The sequence below is a fragment of the Ovis canadensis genome, chromosome 15 (assembly GCF_042477335.2).
Source record: "Ovis canadensis isolate MfBH-ARS-UI-01 breed Bighorn chromosome 15, ARS-UI_OviCan_v2, whole genome shotgun sequence".
Taxonomy (NCBI): domain Eukaryota; kingdom Metazoa; phylum Chordata; class Mammalia; order Artiodactyla; family Bovidae; genus Ovis; species Ovis canadensis.
Window position 1 is genome coordinate 24138069 of NC_091259.1, and position 16552 is coordinate 24154620.

A 16552-nucleotide genomic window follows, 5' to 3' on the forward strand; every position below is an offset into this window, starting at 1 on the left:
TTGCTTTGTTTATTGTTTCCTTTACTGTGCAAAAGCTTTTGAGTTTAAGTAGGTCCTCTTTGTTTATTTTTGCTTTTATTTCCATTATTCTGGGAGGTGGATCGAAAAAGATATAGTTGTGAGTTTTGTTAGAGAGTGTTCTACCTACGTTTTCCCTCTAGGAGTTTAATAGAGTCTGGTCTCACATTTAGGTCTTTAATCCATTTTGAGCTTATTTTTGTGTATGGGGTTAAGGAATGATCTAATTTCATTTTTTTACATGTGCTTGTCCAATTTTCCCAGCACCGTTTGTTGAAGAGACTGCCTTTCCAACATTGTGTAGTCTTGCCTCCTTTGTCATAGTATAATGGACCATAGGTACATGGGCTTATTTCTGGGCTTTCTATCCTGTCTTATTGATTTGTATGTTTATTTTTGTGCTAGGACCATACTGCTTTGATAACTGTAGTATAGTCTGAATTTGGGAAACCTGATTCCTCCAGCTCTGTTTTTCTTTTTCAGGATTGCTTTGAATATTCTGGGTATTTTGTGTCCCCATACAAATTTTGAGATTTTTTTTTTGTTCTGAAAGTGAAAGTGTTAGTTGCTAAGTTGTGTTCTACTCTTTGCAATCCCATGGACTTTAGCCCACCAGGCTCCTCTGTCCATGAAATTCTCCAAGCAAAAATACTGGATACTATTGGTATTGTCGGGATTGCACTAAATCTGTAGATTGCCATGGGTAGTATAGGCATTTTGACAATATTGATTATTCTGATCCAAAAACATGGTATATCTTTCCATCTGTTTATGACTTCTTCAGTTTCTTTCATCAGCATCTTATAGTTTTTGGAGTACAAGTCTCTTGTCTGATTAGGTCGGTTATTCCTAGATATTTTATTCTTTTTGATGTAGTGGTAAATAGGATTGCTTCTTGAATGCCTCTTTCTGATCTTTTGTTGTTAGTCTATAGAAATGCAACTTATTTCTGTGTGTTAATTTTGTAACCTACAGCTTTACCAAATTCATTGATGAGTTCTAGTCGTTTTCTGGTAGCATCTTCAGGATGCTAAAATGTCATCCGCAAACAGTGACAGTTTAACTTCTTCTTTTCCAATCTGTATTCCTCTTACTTCTTTTTCTTCTCTCATTGCTGTAGCTAGGACTTCCAAAACTATGTTGAATAAAAGGGGTGAGATTGGACATCCTTAACTTGTTCCTGATATTAGAGGCATTGCTTTCAGCTTTTCACCATTGAGTATGTGTGGTGTAGGCTAGCTGTAGATTTGTTGTATATAGCCTTTATTATGTTGAGGTTTATGCCCTCAGTCTGATTTCTGGAGAGTTATCATAAATGGGTGCTGAATTTTGTCAAAAGCTTTTTATGCATTGTTGAGATGATCATATGGTTTTTATTCTTCAGTTTGTTAATGGGTGTACTACATGGATTAGCTTGTGGATGTTGAAATATTCTTGCATCCCTGGGTTGAATCCCACTTGATCATGGTGTATGATCTTTTAAATGTACTGTTGAATATGAATTGCTAGTATTTTGTTGAGGATTTTTGCATCTATGTTCATCAGTTTTATTGGCCTGTAAATTTTTTTTTTTTTGTGGTGTCTTTGTTTGGTTTTGGCATCAGGATGATGGTGGCCTCATAAAATAAGTTGGCAAGCTTTCCTTCCACTGCAGGTTTTTTGGAACGATTTCAGAAGAGTCAGTGTTCCCTCTTATCTAAATATTTGATAAAATTTGCCTGTGAAGCCATCAAGTCCTGGAATTTTGTTTTGGGGGAGGTTTTTAATCAGTTTCAATTTCAGTGCTTGTGATTGGTCTCTTCATATTTTCTGTTTCTTCCTGGTTCAGTCTAAGGAGACAATATATTTCTAAGAATTGCTTATTTCTCTCAGGTTGTCCATTTTATTGGCATACAGTTGTTCATAGTAGTCTCTTGTAATCTTTTGTATTGCTATGGAGTCAATTGTAACCTCTCCATTTTTATTTCCAATTTTACTGATTTGTGTCCTCTCCCTTTTTTTCTTGATGAATCTAACTAAAGGTTTAGTTTCATTGATTTTATGATTGTTTACTTTGTCTCTATTTCATTTATTTTCTCTGATCTTTATGATTTCTTTCCTTCTGCTGATTTTAAATTTTATTTTTGTTCTTTCTCTAATTGTTTCAGATTTAAGGTTAGGTTGTTTATTTGAAATATTTCTTGTTTCTTGCCATAAGATTGTATTGCTATAAACTTCCTCTCAGTACTACTTTGGCTGCATCTGATAAGTTTTGGATGTTATGCTTTCATTTTCTTTTTTCTGTAGGGATTTTTAAATTCTTATTTGATTTCTTCAGTGATCCAGTGGTTGTTTAGTAGTGTATCATTTAGTCAGAATGTGTTTGTGTTTAATCTTAGAGTTTTTCTTTTTAAGTGTATTTCTAATCTCATAGTATTGTGATCAGAAAAAATGCTTGATGTGATTTCAGTTTTCTTAAAATTGCATAGGCTCGCCTTATGGCCCAGCATGTGGTCAGTCCTGGAGAATGTTCCATGTGCACTTGAGAGGGATGTGTAATCTTCTGCTTTTGAATGGAATGTTCTATACATATCAACTAAGTCCAATTTGTCTAAAGTGTCACTTAAGGCCTGTGTTTCATTATTGATTTTCTGCCTGGATGATCAGTCCATTCAGGAATGTGGGGTATTAAAATCTTTCACTGGTACTGTGTTACTGTAGATTTCTACCTTTATGTTTGTTTGTATTTCCTTGCATATTAAGGTGTTCCTATGTTGGGTGCATGCATATTTAGAATTGTTATATCTTCTCTTGAATTGAACCTTTGATCATTATATAGTGTCCTTTGTCTGTTATAACAGTTTTTATTTTAAAGTCTATTTTGTCTGGTGTGAGTATTGCTACTTTAGCCTTCTTATGATTTACATTTACATGAAATACCTTCTCCCATACTGTTATTTTTAGTCTATAAGTGTCCATAGGTCTGAGGTGGTTCTCTGGTAGACAACATATATATGGGTCTTGTTTTTATATCCATCCAGCCAATCTATGTCTTTTGGTTGGTGCATTTAATCCATTTATGTTTAAGGAAATAATTGATATGTATGATCCTCTTACAATTTTGTCAATTGTTTTGGGTTTATTGTTGGTAGAACTTTTTCTTCTTTTGTGTTTACTGCATAGAGAAGTTCCTTTAGCATTTATTGTAAAACTGTTTTAGTGGTGCTGAATTAATTTTTGTATGTCTGCAAAGCTTTTATTTCTCCATCAGATCTTATTAAGAGTCTTAATTGGTAGAGTAGTCTTGGTTGTAGTTTCTTCCTTTCATCACTTGGAATATATCATGCCATTCCCTTCTGGCTTGTAGACTTTCCATTGAGAAATCAGCTTGAGATAACCACCTGGGATTTCTCTTGTGTGTTATTTGTCTTTTTCTCTTGTTGCTTTTAATACTCTATCTTTGTCTTTATTTAATTTTTGTCACTTTGATTACTATGTGTTTTGCTGTGTTCCTCGGGTTTTTCCTGCCTGGAACTCTCTGCCCTTCCTTGAATTGGTTAACTATTTCTTTTCTCATGTTGGGGGAGTTTTCAACTATTATCCTCTTCAATTATTTTCTCATGTTCTTTCTCTCTATCTTCTCCTCTGGGACCTTTATAATGTGAATGTTGGTGTGTTTAATGTCCCAGAGTTCTCTTAGGCTGTCTTCATTTCTTTTCACACTCTTTTTATATATTCTGTTTTGTAGCAGTGATTTCCACCATTCTGTCCTCCAGGTCCAATATCCATTATTCTGCTTCAGTTATTCTACTTTTGATTCCTTGAACGAAGAAGGCAATGGCACCCCACTCCAGTACTCTTGCCTGGCAAATCCCATGGACAGAGGAGCCTGGTGGGCTGCAGCCCATGCGGTCGCTAGGAGTCGGACACGACTGAGCGACTTCACTTTCACTTTTGACTTTCATGCTTTGGAGAAGGAAATGGCAACCCATTCCAGTGTTCTTGCCTGAAGAATCCCAGGGACGAGGGAGCCTGGTGGCTTGCCATCTATGGGGTCACACAGAGTTGGACACGACTAAAGCAACTTAGCAGTAGCAGCAGTGTTGAAGAAAGTAGGGAAAACCACTAGACCATTCAAGTATGATGTAAATCAAATCCCTTATGATTATACAGTGGAAATGAGAAATAGATTTAAGGTACTAGATCTGATAGACAGAGTGCCTGATGAACTATGGACAGAGGTTCATGACATTGTACAGGAGACAGGGATCAAGACCATCCCCATGGAAAAGAAATGCAAAAAGCAAAATGGCTGTCTGGGGAGGCCTTATAAATAGCTGTGAAAAGAAGAGAAGTGAAAAGCAAAGGAGAAAAGGAAAGATATTTCCATTTGAATGCAGTGTTCCAAAGAATAGCAAGGCGAGATAAGAAAGCCTTCCTCAGCGATCAATGCAAAGAAATAGAGGAAAACACTAGAATGGGAAAGACTAGAGATCTCTTCAAGAAAATTAGAAATACCAAGGGAACATTTCATGTAAAGATGGGCTTGATAAAGGACAGAAATGGTAGGGACCTAACAGAAGCAGAAGATATTAAGAAGAGGTGGCAAGAATACACAGAAGAACTGTACAAAAAAGAGCTTCCCGACCCAAATAATCATGATGGTGTGATCACTCACCTAGAGCCAGACATCCTGGAATGTGAAGTCAAGCAGGCCTTAGAAAGCATCACTACTAACAAAACTAGTAGAGGTGATGGATTTCCAGTGGAGCTCTTTCAAATCCTGAAAGATAATGCTGCGAAAGTGCTGCACTCAATATGCCAGCACATTTGGAAAACTCAGCAGTGGCCACAGAACTGGAAAAGGTCAGTTTTTATTCCAGTCCCAAAGAAAGGCAATGCCAAAGAATGCTCAAACTACCTCACAATTGCACTCATCTTACATGCTAGTACAGTAATGCTCAAAATTCTTGAAGCCAGGCTTCAGCAATACGTGAACCATGAACTTCCAGACATTCAAGCTGGTTTTAGAAAAGGCAGAGGAACCAGAGATCAAATGGCCAACATCTGCTGGATCATGGAAAAGGCAAGAGAATTCCAGAAAACATCTATTTCTGCTTTATTGACTATGCCAAAGCCTTTGACTGTGTGGATCACAATAAACTGTGGAAAATTCTGAGAGAGAAGGGAATACCAGACCACCTGACCTGTCTCTTGAGAAACCTATATGCAGGTCAGAAAGCAACAGTTAGAACTGGACATGGAACAACAGACTGGTTCCAAATAGAAAAAGGAGTACGTCAAGGCTGTATATTGTCACCCTGCTTATTTAACTTCTATGCAGAGTACATCATGAGAAACGCTGGACTGGAAGAAGCACAAGCTGGAATCAAGATTGCTGGGAGAAATATCAATAACCTCAGTTATGCAGATGACACCACCCTTATGGCAGAAAGTGAAGAGGAACTAAAAAGCATCTTGATGAAAGTGAAAGAGGAGAGTGAAAAAGTTGGCTTAAAGCTCAACATTCAGAAAACTAAGATCCTGGCATCTGGTCCCATCACTTCATGGGAAATAGATGGGGAAACAATGGAAACAGTGTCAGACTTTATTTTTTTTTTTTGGGCTCCAAAATCACTGGAGATGGTCACTGTAGCCATGAAATTACAAGACGTTTACTCTTTGGGAGGAAAGTTATGTCCAACCTAGACAGCATATTAAAAAGAAGACGTATTACTTTGCCAACAAATGTCCGTCTAGTCAAGGCTATTGTTTTTCCAGTGGTCATGTATGGATGTGAGAGTTGGACTGTGAAGAAAGCTGAGTGCCAAAGAATTGATGCTTTTGAACTGTGGTGTTGGAGAAGACTGTTGTGAGTCCCTTGGACTGCAAGGAGATCCAAGCAGTCCATCCTAAAGGAGATCAGTCCTGGATGTTCATTGGAAGGACTGATGCTATAGCTGAAACTCCAATACTTTGACCACTTCATGTGAAGAGTTGACTCATTGGAAAAGACCATGATGCCGAGAGGAATTGGGGGCAGGAGGAGAAGGGGATGACAGAGGATGAGATGGCTGGATGGCATCACCGACTTGATGGACATGAGTTTGAGTAGACTCCGGGAGTTGGTGATGGACAGGAAGGCCTGGCGTGCTATGATTCATGGGGTTGCAAAGAGTCGGAAACAACTGAGCGACTGAACCAAACTGAACTGAAGTTATTGTTTATCTCTGTTTCTTTGTTCTTTAGAAATGTTTGGTAAACATTTTTTTGCATATTCTCCACTCTTTTATAGAGATCCTAGATCGTGTTCACTATCATTAATCTGAATAGTTTTTCTGGAAAGTTGCCCATCTCCACTTCATTTAGTTGTTTTTCTGGGGATTTATCTTTTTCCTTCATCTGGAACATAATTCTATTTCTTTTCATTTTGGTTAGCTTTCTGTGATTGCGGTATTAGTTCTTCAGACTGTGGGCTTGTCGTTCTTGTTTCTTCTGTCTGCCCTCTGGTGGATGAGGATAAAAGATTTGTGCAAGCTTCCTGATGGAGGGTTGGGTGTGGGGAAAACAGGGTCATTCTCTGGTGGGCAGGGCCTTGGTCAATAAAGCTTTAATCCTATTGTCTTCTGATAGGTGGGTTTAGTTAGTTGTTTGACCTGAGGCCACCCAGTTCTGGATTCTGGAGGCTTTATGGTAGGGCTAATGGCAACCTCCATGAGGACTTATGACATGATGCATCTCCCAGGACTGCTGCTACCAGTGCCCCTGTCCCCATGGCAGGCCACTTCTGACCCATGTTTCTGCAGGAGGTCCTCAAACACTCACAGGTTGACCTGACTCAGTCTCCAGTTGTGTCACTGTTCCTTTCCCCTGGGTCCTAGTGCACACAGGGTTTTGTTTGTGCCCTCCAAGAGTAGAGTTTCTATTTCCCCCGGTCCTGTGCAAGTCCTGTAATCAAATCCCACTAGTCTTCAAAGTCAGATTCCCTGAGGATTCCCAGTCTGTTTGCCAGATCCCCAGGCTGGGAAGCCTGATATGAGGCACAGAACCTTCACAACAGTGGGAGAACTTCCTTGATATTATTGTTCTTGAGATTGCTGGTCACCCACTTGGCAAACATAGGGTTTGATTTTATTGTGTTTACATTCCTTTTACCGTCTGATTGTGGCTTCTTCTTTAATTTTGGATATGGAATATCTTTGTGTGTGTGTGGGTTCCAGCATTCTCCTGTCAATGTTTGTTAAACAGCTATTTTGGTGCTCTTGCAGAAGAAGATGAGCACACATCCTTCTATTCCACTGTCTTGAACCAATCTCCCTCCCTAATTTCTGAAATTGTGCTTTGCCTAAAGCTAGTCTACGCAGCTGAAGTAATTCAGTTTTTAGGTGCCTTGGATTGGGATGAGGAATCAAAGTGGATAACAGAGAGTAGGAGTTAGCCATTTTCTTTTTAATTTTTAGTTCAGTCTCTAACTGCTAACCTTCCTATCCTTCTTTTTCTCTGTTTTGATATTCTGCCTTTGGATCTGTGCTCTTTATCAGAGCTCTAGGATTGTACAATCTTGCTCCTCAACGAATTTTTAAAATACCAGTGGCCCATAGGAACTGTCTAAGGCTTTTTTAGTCTGTGAGACCTAGACTTGAATGCAGTGAGCATTCAAAGGATCATGTTCAAAGGATCAGACAGATGGAGGACTGGGAGGGAATAGCTGATAGAGGCTCTTGTTAGGAAGTAAAATAACCTCTCAGTACTTCAGTGACTTTATCCTTAAACATTTCTTCTATGCCTTAACTTATTCATTCATTTGTTCATTTATTTATTCATAGACATCATTCAAGTTGAGAGAATAACTGCTTATATAATTTATTCATGCAGTGTAATAAATCTTCACCTCTTTTAATCTCCACTGTCACCATCGTCTCTGAGAGAGAGGTTCCACCCTGTTAATAGTTTTCTGGTTTCTACTCCTCTAGTTTCTGATTAAGCATGTCTGAAAGTGAAAGTGTTAGTCACTCAGTCGTGTCTGACTCTTTGTTACTCCATGGACGGCAACCCACCGGGTCCCCTGTCCATGGAATTCTCCAGGCAAGAATACTGGAGTAGGTTGCCATTACCTTCTCCAGGGGATCTTTCTGATTCTGATGCAGCTGGTTCAGGGGTCATGTTTTGAATCCATTAAAAACCGTACAATAATGTACTGTCATAGAATAAAATCTGAGCTCTTCCTGTGATCTGGGCCTCTGCTTACCCCTCTGATTTCATAGTATTCTACTTTTCACATTTCAGTCTGCTCAAGCCATTTCCAGCCTTCTGTTTGTTTCTCTACTATGCCAAGTTTGCTTAGCCTCAAGGCTTTTGCACATACAATTTCATATTCCTGAAATGCTCTATCCTCAAATGTTTGCATGGATTATTCTTTATACAGGTAAGTCTGTGTTTAAATCTTATATCCTGAGGAAGAAATGACAGTCAATCTGAAGTAGTCCTCAATCTCTACCCCAAGGATTTTCTACTACATTATTCTATATTATCTCTTTTTATAGTCCTTATCATTAGCTTATATTATCTTATCTCTTTATTTCGTTATTTATCTTGTTTACTTCTATTATATGTAATTGTATCTTTGTAAATGCTTGGTATATAGGAGGAACTAACAGTTTTTGTTGGGGAGTGGAAGGGGAGAAGTGTGAATAAATGAATAAGTTGTACCTTAATGGTATGTACACAGAGGTATGTATATAGTGGATTATTGTTTTTCAGTCACTCAGTCATGTCTGACTCTTTATGACCCCATGGACTGCAGCACGCCAGGCTTCCCTGTCCTCCACTCTCTCCCGGAGTTTGCTCAAACTCAGGTCCATTGAGTTGATGATGCCATCCAACAATCTCGTCCTCTCTTGCTGCCTTTTCCTACCCTCAGTCTTTCTCAGAATCAGGGTCTTTTCTAATGAGCCAACTCTTCTCTTCCCTTGAATAAAGATTAAGCTGCAGTAGTTTCTGTAGAATATTAGAAGTGAAAGTAAGGGTGAGTTAACCCTGATTATTCTAACTAACTTTAGTGATATTACTTAATATCATATCAATATCATAAGTTTGTCATGGTCAGATTTTGTGGCTGTACATTATTTTATCTAAAAAGTCATCTAGCTTCTTTTTGATGTATTTACATAGACAATGTATCTTACTGAACAAAAACAGTAAGTTGAATAAAAGATAATATTTACTGAGTGCTCTCTGTTTTTGGAGTAATATACGGGGTGCTTTATTGGCTTCCCCAGTGGCTCAGTGGTAACCAATCCACCTGCCAACGCAGGAGGCACAGGTTCAATCCCTGGGCTGGTTTAATCCCTGGGTTGGGAAGATCCCTTGGAGGAAGAAATGGCAACCCAATCCAGTATTCTTGCCTGGATAATCCCATGGACAGAGGAACCTGGCGGGCTACAGTCCAAAGGATCACAAAGAGTTGGACATGACTAAGCACACACAAATGGGGTATTGTATTTTGTATTTTATTTAATACTAACAATCTAATTCATAGGATCATTGTATTAAGTTCATTTTTTTAAGATGAGGAAATCAAGATTTTGAGAATAAATATTTTGTTTAAAGTCACTCATTAAAATGGTGGAGTTTGATTTAAAAAATCAACCTGTATTTGTCTGCATTTAATGACCGTGCTCCCCATTCCACCTTTTACTGAGTAATTTCTGCATTCTAGAAACTGTAGTAAGCATTTTGCTTAACTGGTTTACTGGACTCTAATCTTAGTGAGGTGAACAAACATTAAGCCCTTTTATCTTTTCCCTCCAATCATTTCAAACATGCTAGAATAAGTCCTCTTTGATACTAGATTGGAAGAAGATTGCTCTGTTTTCCAAGTAATTTCAGGGAATATGAAGTATACTCCAGACCAAATCAAATCTTCAGTCTCATATCCTATCTAATTCTCTGTCCCTCTCTGCCTGGGTCAGTCCTTGGCCTGAGAAACTTGGAATCCAATGTAGAGGTGATGTCATGTATTATTAAATCCTCTGCTTTAGGCCAATCTTTTCTGATTCCTTTTCTCTTCTGATGTGTTATATCGTACTTAGTCACTCAGTCATGTCTGACTCTTTCCTTTGTCCATGGGATTTTCCAGGCAAGAATACTAGAGTGGGATGCCAGATCCCCTCCAGGGGATATTCCACATCCAGGGATCAAACATGTGTCTCCTGTATTCTTTAGCACTGAGCCACCTGGAAAGGCATGAATAAAATGGAAAATAGTAGAACCTTTGTTTATTTCACTTGCCGGGGGCCAGCGTGAGGAATTCCGCCCATGGCAAAGGTCATGAGGAAGGAGGCTTGGCATACGCAAAGGCGTGATCAAGCCTCAGGAAACCCCCTGTTCCCGAGCATCTAACCCCAAAACCAGAGTCTGTTTTATGCTCTCACCTACACCTCTGACTTTACGGGGGGCTCTCCCCCATAACCGTTTCTCTCGGAGAAGGAGTAAACGTGCAGCTCCAAGGCGATAAAAATTCCTGGGCGTGACAAGAGTGTTTCAGCTTACGGACTCCTCTGAAGGTTATCTAGCCCACCTGTATAGGTTCGTCCGGCCACATGTGATTGTCTACAGCCTCCTAACCTGAGAGGCACGAGATGTTTTAGACTTACTAAAGGCAAATTCTTTTGGGGAGTTAGAAATTATTAGTATAGTTGGTTAGGAATTATATTGGTGAAGGGTCTCTTCATTTGTTGTGTCAATAATTGCTGCTAATTCCCTGCTCTGGGTGGGACAAGGATGTCTCAGGTCAAACCTCTCTGCTGACAGACTAGCTTGTGTGACAGGATTATCCTTACTGCCGCCACTAGGCACATGATTGTTTACTACCTCTCAACCATAAACAGCACAGAGAGTTTTGGAGTATTTTGAGAGTCTTAATTAGCATAGGACTTTTTCTTCTGTTTGAGTCAATAATTGCCGCCAGGCCTCTATATCCTTAGGCACCTGGGAATATATTAATCAATGTATTTGGAATATAGCAAAGGAAATATGGTAGTTTTTGATGTTAGCAATACTAGACTTTTTGAGTTAATGGATTTTCTCTTTTGTAATAGATCACTGTACTTTGTTATATATCACTGTGTCCTTGCTATGTAAAAATGTAGCTTTATCATATCTTAAGACTAAATAGATCTTAAGGGGAGCATTGGTGAAAGGATTTTCATTTGTTGGGCTGATGTTTGCTGCTAAATCTCCATGTTCCCTACTCTTATAATGAATATAACTAGCATATAGGAAGAAATAAGTATTAACCTTTAAGCATATAGGATAAATAAGTATTAACCTTTAAGACTAATCATGGTAACCTTGGGTTAAATAAATTCCTTTCTTGCTTGTAACTCACTACACCCTCACCCTATAGGAATGTAACTTTATTTGGAGGGTGGTGCCTGGTTTAAGAAAAAACACCCTTGGAAAAAATAAGTTTTTTGGTTATCAGAAAGAAAGGATCATAAAATGTCAGCAGGTCTCACTCATGGCCAGAAGATGATGTAATATCCCTAAGACCTTTTTTTTAATATACATTTATGTGAACACCTGATTTTGACAAAGGTCAGGACTGCTGACCCCCACGTGACTCTGTATTCATCCCTATGTGTAACAAAAGGTATATAAGCAAACCCAAAAATAAAGAAATGGGATCAGTTTCCGGAAAGACTGATTCCCCCATGTCGCTTCTTTCTTGCTCCCGTTTTTCTGGCTGAATTCCCATCTGGAGCATGGATGCTATTCCACGTAATCCAAGTTACTCAGCCTCCTTTTCTCCACTAATCTTCCTACTACACTATCCATTCCTAATCTCTCTATATCTGTGATTAAATATGTATTTTTCCAAAGACGCCGACTCCGTCCCCCCACCTTCGAATCACCCTGGATCCACCGGGGCTGGACCCCGGCACACTGGTGGTTGTAATAATCCTCTCTTGGCTGTGATGCCCTCAGTGAGATATGTATATAGGCTCTGCCTTTACTGCTTCAGATTCCCTGGTTCTTGGCTCTGTGGATTTCATTCCACGGTCTTGCTAGTGGTATTCCTGCCCCAGGCTGCAGCTTCTAGAATGGGAAAACAATAAGGATGGGACACCCCCAGCTAACCTTTCTTTAGTGATATTTCCCTAACTCTTGAGAAACTTGTATTTTTCTACCTTATCAAATGGTAGGATTGTAGGCTAGTCCCAGTTTGGTTCTGTTTTCCCTGGATAAGTCTCTCTGGTATCTTCTTCTCCTGTTCAGATATATTAGGATGTTCAGAAATTCCACCATGTCAGCAGATATTTAATGAGGAATGAGATACTTAACCCTCAGTCTCTATCAGAGTGGATCCCTCTTTCACCAACTGGGTTTCTGCAGGGAACATTCTCTTTCTCTCTTTTACTTGTGTTTGTATGAGGGTGTGATGGGGAGAACAGCTGTACTCTCCTAATTATTTTAACTCATTCTTCTGATTATTTTCTTTCAAACTGTTCCTATTCCTTTGCTTTTGTATGCTGGTGATGAGGTGGTAGTGACATTTAGTCACTTCTTAATTTCTGAAGGTGATGTCTGGTCTTCTCGGCTAATCTTTTGGAACATTAGGGCATTTGACCCTGATTACTATTGTCCGCAGCTTTGGTGCCTTAGCTTTAATTCAAAGGAAACTGGAAAAGTTTCAGTCAACGCAGGCATTTTATCTTTCAGTCCTCATAAGAAATTTAGGAGTTACCTCCATTTTATAAGGAGGAAAATTAGACTAACAGAGGTTATATAAGTTGCCCAAAGTCTCACAGATAAAGGTAAGACTGTGATTCAAATTCTGTCAGAGACCGAACACTTTGTTTGCTTGTTATCCATGCACCATACTTCTATCTTCTTGACTGTGATAGAAGTTAAGATGTGTTTACTTTCAACTCAGTTAGTGCCAATGCAAATTATCACGGTTAATTACTCTTTTTCCAGGAAAATTCATTGTAGAAACAAATTGCCAGTGTCTGCAGAGGACTCAAGTAAAGAAACATTAGCTATACAATCTGATATATTTTCGGGTTCTCACCATTTTTTTTACATGTTGTTTTCTTATTAATAATTGCTTCAGGTTCCAGGTCCACATTCCTTATGCTGATATTACTGGTGGGTTATGCCAGATATTATGTTTTAAAGTTTCAGTGATTTTCAAATATTATCAAGCCAAGAGTATAAACTACGTATGCTTATGTGTATATATAGGAATGCATTTGCAGAGGTTTTGAAAAATTTCTCCATATGCTAATTTTGTTTTCTTCTTAGTTATAGGGATACAGAAAAGAATTTCTACAATATCTCTAACAGATGCTCCTATGCAGACCATTCCAACAAAGAGGACATTGAAGAGGTCTCAGGAATTCTTCAGTGTACTGCTAATGTACTCGGTATAGTAACTATATATTTATAAGATTGAGAGAGAATGAGTGAGGGGAGGAGAGGAAAGGAAAAGAGTGTTTCAGTTTCACTGAAGAGAGATTTGAAGACTCTGGTGAACTGAGACCAAGACCTTGTCTTTAAGTGATTTAATTTCAATACTTCTGATGATGTTTAAATGAAAATTACCTGCATGCCATTTACTCAGAGATTGGAAAATATTACATTAAAAACACATTCCAGGTATACTTTTCCAGATATTCATATGTTAGTATTATTAGCCTCCTATAATCCATATTTCTCTGGCTCTAACTCTCAGTTGAAACTGGAGATCTTCCTCTTTTCTCAAAGCCTTTGCTTTATTCTTATTTATTTCACTATTTCTGGAAAGCCTGGTTGGTGCTGGAGGGTGGTTCACATGTACTCATAGTAGGCTCTGCAACTCAAAGGCAGTAAAGCAGGTCATCTATGGAAGTCTCTGTGTCCTACTTGTTGAGGAGTGTCTATCTTGAAAATACTAATATTTATGACAGAGGGCTGTTTTTAGAAGTTCCCACCATGATAAGGATTACTCTTATACTGCACTGATTCATGCGGCCATAAGGTACCGTAAGTGAGATGTACTGTCTTGTGATCTGAAGTTCTTGGTGTGTGAGAGCTACATTTTATTATATGCAAAGTAGATAACATAGCAGGAATACCTTTTGCTCTGATATCTTACAGAGTTTTTTTGGAGGGGGGGGAATAAACCTCTTTCAGTATTTTTTGCATTGTCTTTTTGCCTTATGACTCAGACAGAAATCCTTGGAGTTGTGGGGAGTGGTAGTGGGGAAAAACAAATCTTAGTGACTGACTCCGTTCAAAACTCAGAATCACCTCTCTTTCAGAATCAGATTTTGGAGACTAGGGAAAACTTGCTTCCCTTTCTTTCCCTTTAGGGTAAGTGCTTTCCTTGGAGACATCTGAGTCCCTCCTACAAACAGATTTCAAGTGACCTCAGCTCATGAGTTTATCAGAGTTTTCTAAACATAATAGAGGCATACCTAGCTTTAACACTCAAACTGGGACTACAGCTACACACTGACTACATTTTCTTCCTGGGTAACTTTCTTAAACATAGAATATTATAATAAGAATATGAAACTTTTGTGAGGGAAGCATAGAGTTCTAGGTGGCTTGTCCAAGACAGTATTGGGCAGTGAAAAGGAAGGCCAAAGATTTACTTATGTCAATCTTAGTGCAACTGCATGGGTGAAATGCTACCCAGACAAACATTATTATTGGAGAAGATAAGGGTTGAGAGTGGGAGGGGGTTGGGTATCACCCAAGAACTGTTTATAGTTTTCTGATTCTTTATTTCCTAGGACTCTCTCATAAGCAATATCAATTACTTTGGATGCACTGTGATTTTTAAAATATAAGTTTATTTATTAATATTATAAAGTAATTATATTTATGTATTAATATTGTAAAGTAATTAATTGGAGGTTAATTACTTTACAATATTGTATTGGTTTTGCCATACGTCAACATGAATCCACCACAGGTATACACGTGTTCCCCATCCTGAGCCCCCCACCCTCCTCCCTCCCCGTACCATCCCTTTTGAATGAATGGGGTGAAATGGTGTCCCACTTCTGTAGCCCACAGAAGAGCCTGGTGGGCTACAGTCCATGCTGCTGCTGCTAAGTCACTTCAGTCGTGTCCAACTCTGTGCGACCCCATAGACAGCAGCCCACCAGGCTCCCTGTCCCTGGGATTTTCCAGGCAAGAACACTTGAGTGGGTTGCCATTTCCTTCTCCAGGCCTACAGTCCGAAGTGAAAGTGAAAAGTGAAAGTGAAGTCACTCAGTTGTGTCTGACTCTTAACGACCCCATGGACTGCAGCCTACCAGGCTCCTCTATCCGTGGGATTTTCCAGGCAAGAGTACTGGAGTGGGGTGCCATTGCCTTCTCTGGGCCTATAGTCCATAGAGTTGCAAAAAGTCAGACGTGACTGAAGCGACTGAGCACACACACATAGGTGTTACTGTAGGCCTAGCTCAGGTTAGTTGCCTTTCAGAAGTTGCCATGAGGTAGATCAAGTTAGTGAGTGAAAACAACATAGGAAGTATGCTGCCTGATGGTATTGGAAGGAGTAGTTTTTAAATAAGTAAGTATAATTTAGAAAAGGGCTATGTAACAGCGTTTAGATTTTCATTGCCATTAGGTTTTTCTAAAAGAGAGATATTAAGTCTGATTTTTTTCCCTGTAAGCAATGATGGGTAGTTCTCAAAATGCATAAAGCACAATCTTGTAGATGACGGACCCGTTCACTAGATGATGGCATGTGCCTAAGCTGTAGCTGTTCTCTTGAATAATGTCCTTTCATAATTCTTGAAATATAGACTAAAGACAAAGTTAGCAGCTTTACTAGTCATATTCAATGAAAGCTTTATTTTTAACAAGTCACTGAAGTATGGGTTAATCTTGGTTTGCTTAGATCTTACCTTTTTAAAAAATTACATTTAAAGTCTCTTGTGCAATGATTATGCAAAGGTAAGAACTGATTAACTCGTTGGAAAGAAAAATACCATAAAGAAAATGAACCTGTTTTGAGTTGGAGAGTTTAACATGGAGAAATAGAGTTTCAACTAAAGAAAAATGTTGTTACCTGGTACAACCAGATAACAACCCAGGTTTGATCTCTGGGGCAGGAAGATCCCCTGGAGAAAGGCATGGCAACCCACTCCTGTATTCTTGCCTAGAGAATTCCATGGACAGAGGAGCCTGGCAGGCTATAGTCCATGGGGTTGCAGAGTCAGACAAGACTGAGTGATGAATACACACACATGGTAGAGACTAGAATTGTGTTTGTTCACTCATATGAATGTTGCTTATATTTCACATGTCATAATAAACGTTTAAAGTCATATGTCAGAAAATATGATCAGAGTAGCAATTTTTTTTTGTCCTTTCAAAATGACCATCTCTATTGACTTGGTATAAACTCTAGTTTGACCATTTACTTGCTCTTCAGGTTAAAGTTTGAGATTAGTGACTAGCATGGTATAAAAAGAGAAACCTGAAGAGAAGGAGAAAGATCGTTGCAGAGGACCAGTTACGCCTCTGTCATTCATTTTTCCATTGCTTCTTC

At 38.9% G+C, this 16552-nt stretch overlaps 1 protein-coding gene across 1 annotated transcript in view; it reads left to right on the forward strand.

The window, feature by feature from the left end:
* The window catches only part of GUCY1A2 (guanylate cyclase 1 soluble subunit alpha 2), a 468086-nt gene that overhangs the window by 73830 nt on the left and 377704 nt on the right, over positions 1–16552 (forward strand). Inside the window, exon 3 of the mRNA XM_069554938.1 lies at positions 13306–13427. Within this exon, the coding sequence (XP_069411039.1) occupies positions 13306–13427 (122 nt within the window). The remainder of the gene's footprint in view (positions 1–13305; positions 13428–16552) is intronic.